This window comes from Miscanthus floridulus, chromosome 8, assembly GCF_019320115.1.
Source record: "Miscanthus floridulus cultivar M001 chromosome 8, ASM1932011v1, whole genome shotgun sequence".
Taxonomy (NCBI): Eukaryota; Viridiplantae; Streptophyta; class Magnoliopsida; order Poales; family Poaceae; genus Miscanthus; species Miscanthus floridulus.
The window spans coordinates 195732187-195743093 of record NC_089587.1 but is presented as its reverse complement, the minus strand read 5'-3'; the positions used below and the strand labels follow the sequence as shown (position 1 = coordinate 195743093).

Sequence of the window (10907 nt, the reverse complement as noted above, 5' to 3'; positions counted from 1 at the left end):
CAGATTTGAATGGTTATATCACTAATGTGTTGTCTAGGTTTTCCAGCAGTGAAAAGTTTAATGTTCCAAGATTCATTTGGGTTGAGCTAGCATATGCCATGGATGATGGGAGGAGATCTTTGCCCTATGCTCCTTACCTCATGTTTATGATTGAGAGAGTGACTGGCATGTGGTTCCCTAAGGATTGTGAGCACACTGTTTACAAGATCAAAAAGACCCATGGTGGTTTAGGGGGACTTGGCTCAGCTACTCAGCACACTGGTTCTAGAGGACTTGGAGATAGTGGGGTAGCAGTCTTTCACTCTTCTGGAGCTGAACACAGAGATATTCCTGAGCCGTCCAGGGCTAGGGAACAAACGAAGTCTAAGTGGGGAAAGATGAGTGCATGGATGAAGGCTATCTTTACTCATTGTGCATATGCTTCTCAGACTGCTTATGGGGATAGAATGGAGAATAGAGAAGCAGTGAGGCATGCTAGGGAGATGGCAGGGCTACCACCACTTCCACCAGTGCAGCCACCACCTCAGTTTCCTAACTTGCCTTGCCTTTCTTCTTCTGATGAGGAGCAGGATAAGTCACATGAACAGCCAGATGATCCGCAGCATGAGCACTCATATGAGCCATTCAGTCAGTACTATGGGTACCCATTGGGGTAGCATTTTGAGGAGCCCCCAAGTCAGCAGGACCTTGGTGAAGAGATTCACCGTAATTGAGGCCGATCCACAGGTTTAGGCAGCTTTACTTTGCACATATTCCAGGAGACCACGTCCTTCGACGGATCAGCTAGGGCCTTCTACTTCTACTGGGGCAGCACCTCCGCGATGTTCAGCATGCTTCACTTCTCATACCCATGTCGCCGGACATGCCTGCGTCGACTCCGACAGTGATGAGTGATCTCTCTTCTTTTTCTTCTCTTTTTGGTACTTGATGCCAAAGGGGGAGAAAATTAGAGAGGTCAAACAGTTTTTCGATGCCATTTGTTCTTAGCTGCTATGCTTGATGTTCTGATCCGATGAGAGTAGTTGTTAGGTTGTGAGTTTGAGAGTCGCTCAAAACTCTATTTTATGAAATTATGCTACTTTGTGACTTTATTTGCTTCGGATATGGACATGTATTCATGGTTATAGTTTTAGCTTGTCATATTTTGTGTTTAAATTGTTTTATATCCATATGATCTGCTATAGAAATCTGATTGCTACCTGACTGACATAGTCAGGCCGGTAGTGCCGCCCTATGGGGCCGCCCTCTGCTATATCAGCCAAAATCTTGTGTGCTTGAACTGATAAAACCTGTCATATGCATCAAGTTTATTCCTATGACACTCAGTTCAGCACCCCACAGCAGGCATGGATGTAGGGGGAGGTTCCCATCACACCTAAAATGTGAATCATGGTCTTTCGTGCCAATTTGAGAATTCAAATCTTTATTCACATATTTAGGGGGAGGCTCCTACACCCATGGTTCGGAAATCTCAGTTTAGATTTCATATCATTTGTAAGCTCTAATTGGGTTGTCATCAATTACCAAAAAGGGGGAGATTATAAGTGCAATCAAGCCCTATTATGGGTTTTGGTATTGACCTATCTCAAACGAGGTTTAAATTCTTTTATGTTTTGAATTTGAGTTTAGGGAAAGCCGTACTATTAAGAGGGATTTTAGGATAGTTGGTCAACTGGTGAATCAGATACTCAAATTCACAGATCTGCATCCTCCCACCTAGTCAAAATAGCCAGCCAAATTTGATATCATATTACCTGTTTTGGCTAGGGCGGCAGTGCCGCCCTTAACTGACCGTTGGGCTCGGGGGGTATTTATACCCTTCAGGCCCGGCCCACAACGGTCATCTTCTCCATTGAGTCATTCAGCTCGAAAATAGACAGAACCAAAGCTCACATCTCCCCTCCATTGTTGCTCCTCCATCCCTTAAGTTAATCCTTGATTCCAACCATCAAAACTTGAGAGAAAAGGTAGCAAAACTCGATTAGAGAGAAGATCCACTGATTCCCAAAGTCTAAGAGCATTTGGTTCATGTTTGGCCGATGGTTCTAGGGTTTGTTACTCTTAGAGCTTGCTCCTAGCCGGCTAGGGGTCACCCTTGTGCTTTCCAACTTGTGTGGCAGCCTTGGGAGGTTTGTAACCTCATTCAAAAGCTAAGAAATCACCCCTTCACTTCAAGAGTTCACTCTCTTGATTTGAGAACAGAGGGTAAGGCAAGGCCTTTGTGGCAAGCTCAAGCCTTTTGTGGCTTCCTCAACAACGTGGACTTAGGCAAACCTTAGTGGTGAGCTGAACCACGGGATAAATATTGTGTCTTGCATGCTTCATCTTTACTATACTTGCAGTTCATCTTATTGCTAGCTGTTGTTAGGGTTTAGTTGCTCGATTCATTATTGTGTGAGGTTTCTATGGTATCCATTCTTCGAACTGGATCTTGGCTTTATATTGTAGGATTAAGCAACTAGTGGGGTTAGGTTTATATCTGTTAAATCTTAACTATGTTAGATCATTTTTCATAGAGCGGCAGTGCCGCCCTATAAGGCCGGCACGTGCTGCCCTCTATTCTAACTAGAGTGTTGAGTTGAATTTTTATAGGCCTATTCACCTCCCCCTCTAGGCCTTCTTTATCTTCCTGTAGATCCTACAGCGGTCTGGGGCCTCAATATGGTAGGACCCCTCAAAAAAGGACCTGGACTACTTCACTCACCTGCTCGTAGTAGTCAACAAGTTCACCAAGTGGATAGAGGCCAAGCCCATCACCAACATCCGCTCAGAAGAGGTGGTCAAATTTTTTCTCGACTATCATCTACCGGTTTCGGTGTTCCTAACTACATCATCACTGACCATGGGACTAACTTCACCGAGAAGAAGTTCCTAGACTTCTATGATGGATACAGCATCAAGATCGACTTGGCCTCGGTCGGACATCCACGTACTAATGGTTAGGTCGAGCGTGCCAATGGCATGGTCCTCCAAGGACTTAAGCCACGCATCTTCGACTGACTCAACAAGTACGCCGAGTGATGGGTCACAGAGGTCACAGCGATCCTATGGAGCCTGAGAATGACCCCGAACCAATCCACACGGTTCACACCCTTCTTCCTGGCCTACGGAGCTGAAGCAGTGCTGCCCTCCGACCTCGACCACGGCGCCCCAAGAGTGAAGGCTTTCGACCGCGACCAAGCCGCGGAGGCTTAGCAAGACGTAGTCGACCTGCTTGAGGAGGCCCATAAGACGACTGTCATTTGCTCCGCTCGCTATGAGCAAACTCTCCGTAGGTACCATGAAAGGAAGATCAGGGGGAGGATCCTTGAAGTCAGTGATCTCATACTCCGGAGGACCCAATCAACGAAGGAGAAACACAAACTCTCTCCACCATAAGAAGGACCCTATATGGTGGCCAAGGTGATCTAACCAGGCACCTACCAACTGAAGAATGACAATGGCAATGTTCTCACCAACACTTGGAACATTGAACAGCTATGTCGTTCTTTTCCCTAAATTCGGTCTTACCGCTTTTATTCAACACTTGCTCCTATAAAAGCACCCCAGCCCGAACACTTTCAGCCCAGGTCGCTTGGGGCTCTATGAGGGTACAATACTAAATACTACCTCCCTTTTTTACTATCACATGGTAAAAACTTTTTTCCGAACAAAGCGCATTCCATTCCTTTGATTACCATACATGACTTTGTTTTTACTCCCGACCGAGCACACCCCGCCATGACCTACGGTTACGAGTAGCCAAGCCTCGCGGGCCACGCCCAAGTTCTTAAAAGTTGCAGCCTACAGAATGAACGGGCAGGTGAGAAAAAGAAAGGATAAAAACAAAGCTATGCTAGGATAAAAAATAAGGAACGGATAGTGATTCTATCACAAAACAGAACTGATGTATTCATTGATACAAAAACTGTTCACATGGGGCTCCCCCATGAACTTAACGATTATATTTGCTTACTACTTCTACTCCAAATACTATTGTGGCCGCTCGGCGGCATCGACTGATGCCAAAGGAGAGGCCACGGCACATGCCGCTGGACATAACCACCACTACAAGGGCCCCGCTTAGTTTTGCTTCCTTGACTTCGGCGAGCGCAACGGGTACCTCAAGGACCCCACCCGGTTCCACTCCCTCGACTTCGGTGAGCGCAACAGGTACCTCAAGGGCGTCGCACCCATAGATGCTCAGCAGAAGAGCATGGAGCTCCTGACCTTCTCATGCAGTCGAGGTAGCTCCTAGGCAGGGACACTTCCCGCCGAGGTATGGCTGACATGGCTGGAAGATATCTCATCAAACTTTATGAACTAGCCAACCTAAGCAGCTGCAAGGGTGAAACCTCCCACCGGCGCAGTCCCAAGCATCTTCCTCTCTGACAAGGCTTGCCCAGAGAAGACTCGCCAGAAGGAGTCCACATGCGGCTCCATCCCGACGAAAGCCTCGCAGAGAGTGATGAAGCCGGCAACGTACGACACCCTCGAGTGTGCCACCTTCGGTGGAACTAGCCCCTTCTCGGTGAAGGCGGCCAGCACCATCCCATCTATGTTGGGTGACCTCCAACTCGACATCATGCTCCAAAATCACGAATGGGTCTGTGAGTCCTCCTTTCCTTCTCCCTTCCCCTATTTAAAGAAGAGGCAGAGCACTTGATAAAAGACGAAAGGATTGGGGCAAGAAACCCTCTCCCTTCCCCCATTCAATGCGGATGGGAAACGACGGGACGTGCCCTGATCGATGGGACACACCCTGCACGATGGAACGGTGCCTGGTCAGGCAGGACATGGCCTGGGTATGGCCCACCACTACCCCACGTCCGGCGTGAGAACCAAAGCACCACCACGTGTAGGCGGCCCTCCGCCTTCTCAGGCAGGACTTGGAAAAGCCCAACCACGAGTATCTCCACCTAGGAAGAGACCATCGAGCTTCCTGAGTCAATCAGGACGGCTCAGGAAAACACTGAGAGATTGGTAAAGAGCAAAGGGACGCTCCATATGGGCCATGCCGACTCCGTCACGAACAACGAGCATGGATCCCAGTCAGACATTTCCTATTAGAGCTCCTCAAACCTCGTCACTCGAGTCATCAAGGTAACATTACCAACCCCCACTATTTCTTTATATAATCATTGATACATCTATACACTGCATTCATTCATTCCATACATCCAAAGTATTGCATATGCAGTCAAATGCGTCACAACGCTCTGTATTGCGTCACGAAGTGGCACTTGCCTCATATAACATGAGCAATGACCGACCAGGAGTTCGAAGGTTAGCCCATGAAGGGCTCGAGGCCGCCTCGCGTCAAATAGAGCCATGGGAGAAAATGTAGATGAGCCCTGAGCGGCCCTTACCCAGTCTGCCCCGAAGCAGACAGGGTCATCTCAACCTTCTCGTTCGATCCTAAACCTCTGCCAAACCCATAGAATCTCCATCGAAGGGAGGCCAGCGGGCCACCCGGGTCGATCTCCGGAATGACCCAGGCATCTGTCGGGTTGCAGGTTAAGGAGCAATGGAATGTCACATGAGGGCTATGCTGACCCCGTCACGAACGACATACCCAGATTTCACTCGATCATACCCATTAGCGAGCATACCGAGCGCGTCACTCGAGCCCGAGCCATTGAGGCAAGCGACGTTAGCTCAACACCTCCGGTTGTGAGAAATCGCGGATAGGGTAACGCACAAAACTCAACCGACACCTACCAAGCCCAATAGGGTTCAGGGGCTCAAGACACCTAAACTGCCTCGACACGTTCGACGCCAGGATCCGCGAAACTTCGCCTCGTCCGATCTCTAAAACTGCCTCGGCTGCGTCCGACGCCAGGATATGCAAACTCCGGCTCGCTCGATCCCAAAACTAACCGCTAAATAAAACCCCCAGGCGATTCTGATCGAACCACCCGAGGGCTCGAAGGCTATACCCGCGGGTGCGCTCGCGCGCACCCGCTAAAGAAATGAAACTTTCCCTGCTGGCAAACACGAAAAACCCTCCAGACGATTCTATCCGAATCATCCGGAGGCTCGTGGGCTACACCCACGGGTGCGCTCGCGCGCACACACCGTCAAGACAAAAATCCCCCAGACGATTCTACCCAAATCGCCCGGGATCTCGGGGACTATTGTCGGATTTATAAACCCGGGGTTCCTCATGGACCGGCTTCCCAACAAAGACTCGACCTAGCAAACGACGTTGCGAACAACGCATAACTCATGGGCCGGCCCAAACACCTAAAATGATAGGCCAGAAAGGGCGATCCAAATCTCCGACTGGAAGACCTCGCTAAAGAGGAACAACGCCTGCTTCCGACTCTGGCCCGCCTCTCCAACAAGAAGGCCTGACCATAGAGGAACAACGCTTACTTCCGACTCTGGCCCGTCTCTTCGAGCTAGAAGGCCTGGCCAAACACTACCTTCGAGTTCGACCCGCTTCTCCGACCGTGAATGCGCCGAACCCCTACTTATAGCTCCTCTCCGACTAGGCTTGATCAGAGCTGACCTGGGACCAACCGACCGGAGACGCCCGCTCGGTAAGGACCAGGAAACGTACGAAGCAAGTAAGGCAGGGCACTCAAGTCAATCAGTAAGACCGAGGACCATGCCCTGTACACCTACAGGACAATACCGATAGGACATGTCAGAACAGTGCCCTGCCACCTTCCAGGCATGTCAGAACAGTGTTGTGGATGCCGATATTTGCTCTACAGTGTTGTGGGCACCCGCAACAACTGTCATACCTGGACGAGCACGGTAAAACTCCTTGCATGCCTCTAGGCATCAACAGTATGGCAGGCACCGACGTCTGCCATACTAAGAAGATGACGCGGACCTCCCACATGCATCTGACATTAACAGTGTTATAGGCGCCCACAATCATCTTATACCCGATGGTGTGGGCAACAAGACTTAGCATACGTATACTCTCTTCCTCCACTTGTAAGGCCATCCCCTTCATCTATAAAAGGGGATGCGCTCTCTCTCAACAAAAAGATCGATCAGTACACAACAAATCGAACAACACACACGACAGTAGAACCACTAGGTTCAAACCTCGAGCACACGATCAAACACTTAGCGCATAGCGGAGCTCCCGTCACTCTCAGCCCTTCAGACCAGAGTCCGACCGAACCTCTTGTACCCCTCATCTTTCTCTCTTCCGTTTGTAACCCCACAACAAACTTTGAGCACCTGGACTCAGGAATAAAGTCACCGACCGACTCAAACTGGGCGTAGGGCACGTTGCCTGAACCAGTATAGACCCTATGTCATCGAGTGTTAGGCCACCTCCGATCACAATATACAACAAAACTATAAATATTTACGTGTTGATCACTTTCTGCACCGACAGTTGGCGCCGTCCGTGGGGAAGACGTGTACGTTCACATTTTTTGGTCATCGGATGGCCCACTTATACATGTTAATGTGTTAACACACATGGCATGCAAGTGAATATATTCATACATGTATATTGTTATTATCCGTCTTTATATATGCATAATTCTAATTTATATGCATAATTCTAATTTGTTTATTGTTTTTGGCTCTATGAATTTGTTCGATTCCATATGTCCGTATATATCGATTTTGTTTCTGATATCGATTTCTCCCTTATTATAAGCCCGATCGTGTTTCAAAAAGACAACATAGAAACAAAAACGCAGTAGTCTTTTCCCACCCGTTTTCATCCATCGTATTCTCTCCGTCTCTAAATATCTGTCGCCGTTGGTGTGCGTGTCACAAGTTTGATTCGATTTATAAAAAATACGTGCAACATTTATATCTCTAAATAAATTTATTAAAAAGCTAGACTCAAATATCTTTTCAGTGATATTAATTAAGTACCATAAATATTAATATTTTTTAATATATATTTAGTTAAAGTTATTTCTCGAGAAGCGAAAACAAAAACAACACGTATCTAGGATTTAGGAACAGAGGGATTACTAGTTACGTCTGGTGAGCTCTTTTTGTGAAAGTAGCGCATGCTCTGAAGTCTGAACAGTAGGATACAAGCATGGAATGGGTTACGGGAGTGTGTTCGTTTGACGGTAAACGACAGTAAATTTTGATTGTAAACGATAGTAAATTTTTTTTATCATAAACGTTCGTAAATTTTCGGTCAATAATAATACACGATCTATCAACCAGCAGTAATCCACGATCTATACTGATACAGCCGAACAGGCTGACAAGCAACAATGCGAAGTGATGATGATGCAGGCAGGACATGGCAAGGCACACACCAGGCACACAGTACTCTACAGTACGTACTCGTCTGACAACACCCTCGATTACAACAAGGGAGTCAGTTCCTTGTTCTGCACCAAGGCACGCCAAACTTTCTTGTCACTTCTGCCTCTTGCTAGCAGCTGCTCAACAATCAACATGACAACATCATTCCTCATAGGCCAGGCCAAACACAAAGCTTTTTCTGTGGAGAGCCTCACCAAGTTCTTAACTACTGCCACAAGCACTATGTGGCCTTACATACCCTAACAAACCTAATCAACCACGGAAATCTTCTAAATTCCTACACCAAACTCGACCAAATAAAGCTTCTACAATTCTGAGCTCTAGCTAAATAGTAGTACAGCAGAACTAGTACTAAATAAATATAGAAGAAGGTGGAAATAAAAAAAATCCAAGTACGGTACAGCAGGCTAATAATTCCACCCGGGGATGGAGGAAAAAATGTACAGCGCCGGCCGGCTAGAACGACGGGACGGCCGGCCCAAGACCAAGAAGCGCGGCCGGGACCGGTGGCAGCGGGAGCGGGCCATGGACGTCCTCCTTCTTGCGGCGCATCTCCAGCACCTTGCGGTGGGAGTTGGAGTGGATGCTGCTCACGAACGTGGGGCTGCACGCCGGCCGGTACTCCGGGAGCAGCCGCCCGGACTTGTAACGGACCCCGCACGCGTTGCACAGCGTCTTGGCGCCCTCGGGCCCCGCGCGCCACTGCGGCGTCTTCTGCACGCCGCAATGGCTGCAGCGCCGGTCGCCCTGCTGGGCCGCCGTCGGCGCGGAGCCAGCGCCGGCGCCGCCGCCGCCGCCCGCGAACTGGGGCGGCTTGGGGTGGTGCTTCTTCGGCTTGCGGCCGCGCTTCTTGGGCTTGCCGCCGCTCTTGCTGCCGTGCTTCCCGTGCTTGGACTTCTTCTTGGGTGGCCGCGGCGTAGTCTCGTCGAGGAGGAGGTGCGACGAGGACAGGAAGAGCGACGACGAGTCCGCCGCCGGAAGGAGCAGCAGCGGCGAGAAAGAGGCGGACGAGGAGGAGCAGGACGACGTGGTGGTCGTGGAAGACGACGACGTCGTCGTCGACTCCGACAGGGGCGCCCCGCCGCCGGACAGCGACCACACGGACGCCCGCGAGCGCTTGCTGCGCTTCGCCTTCACGGGTACCAGCGCCTCCGTCGACAGCGCGCATATGGTCGGGGTCGGGCTCCTCCGCATAGCAGGGCCAGCCGCCACCGCGCCTTCCAGCGGCCGCCGCGCGGCGGCTCCAAACGGCGCCGCGGGTAGCTTCGGCGGCGGCGGGAGCTCGGCGAGCGAGTCGTCCATGATACGGGACACCCACTCCAGCTCCTCGGCGTCATGGGCCTGCACATAGGACGCACCAAAAACCTCAACAACCAAGGCGCGGAAATTGAACCTTGTGCAGAGAGAGAGGGTGGGGGAGGGGGGAAAAAAAGAAAGACGCCGCCTTGCCGGGCATGCCGGCAAAGGACGAGGTCAAAAGTGGTTCTGCTCTTACCGGCAACGGGAGGTCAATTATCGGGTGCGGAACCGGGAGCGTCATGAGCTCGTAGGACACCACCGACGACGACCCGTGGGAGTCACTGGACAGCTTGTCCTCTTCCTCCACGGGCCCCGGCGCCGGCGCCGACGCCGGCACCGCGTCGCCCAGCTCGGCGCAGTCCTTGTCAACCTCGCAGAGGTCCTCGAGGTCCAGCAAGTCCTCCACGGAAAACTCGTCCGCAAAGACGGCGACACCCCTGTCCGCGCCTCCGCACGCCGCCGCCGGCCAAGCCGCCGCGACCTCCTCGGCGGCCGCCTCGCACGGCCTGAGGCTACTCCTCAGGGCCACCAGGGCGGACATCTTGCCCTCTCTCTCCAGCTGAAACAACCGCGCACACAGAAACCAAAACTCTCGTCAGTTTCCAAGAGTAGCAAAAAAGAAGAGAGAAAAGAAAGTGGTTTTTTCTTCTTCTTGCACCAACCGTCTGAGTGAGAGGCCTTACCAGCGAGCCGTGGTGGTGCGCGACGAACGACGCCATGGCGGGAGGGGGGCAGGAGCAGGAGAAGGGAGGAGACGAGGAACCGATGAAAACGAGGGGCGAGGAGGCGTGGAGGAAGTGGTGGGAAGCAGGGGGAAAGGCAGCAGGGAGGGTGGAAGCGATGAGCAGCGTCTGGTGGGTCATTGAATGGTTGCCAAAAGTCCGTGCGCGCAACAAATGCACTGTGGATTTCCCTCCCTCGCACCCCGGTCCAGTTTTCCCCCGCACCCCGGTATAGGCAGTTGGATTGCCCTAGTCTTCAGCCTTTGTAATTTTTTATTACCGCTAATCTGAACTCCCTAGTAGTAGTAAGTACTGCATTTAACTTTGCTCCGTATATGAGTGAGGACTAGTACTTGTACGAGCCTGATTCCTCCTGCTCTCCTTTTACACGCGTCTTAAAAAATAGTTGGGCAACAGCACAGGATGGCCTAACAGCGGGACAAGTGTAGTGAACCAAAATTAGGGAGTACATGGTTATGGAATAGACATCAGGCTATCTCCAACAACAAAACATAAAATACAAGATGCATTTGTCCTTTGAGTAACATTACAGATAAAAGGTTCAATATCTATTCAGTATCTTCTCCAACAAGATCTACAGCTTGTTTGGCTGGGGCTAAAACGATCGTATACGATCGT

The 10907-nt window shown here is 50.6% G+C and overlaps 1 protein-coding gene across 1 annotated transcript; it reads right to left on the bottom strand.

The window, feature by feature from the left end:
* Positions 1 to 8271: 8271 nt before the first annotated feature.
* On the bottom strand, positions 8272 to 10446 carry LOC136474459 (GATA transcription factor 5-like). Its single transcript, XM_066472029.1, has 3 exons — positions 10230 to 10446; positions 9743 to 10105; positions 8272 to 9588 (listed from the first exon to the last, which is right to left on the bottom strand). The coding sequence occupies exons 1-3, from the start codon at positions 10407 to 10409 to the stop codon at positions 8704 to 8706; spliced, it is 1428 nt and encodes a 475-aa protein (XP_066328126.1). The 5' UTR covers positions 10410 to 10446; the 3' UTR covers positions 8272 to 8703.
* Between the last annotated feature and the right edge of the window lie 461 nt (positions 10447 to 10907).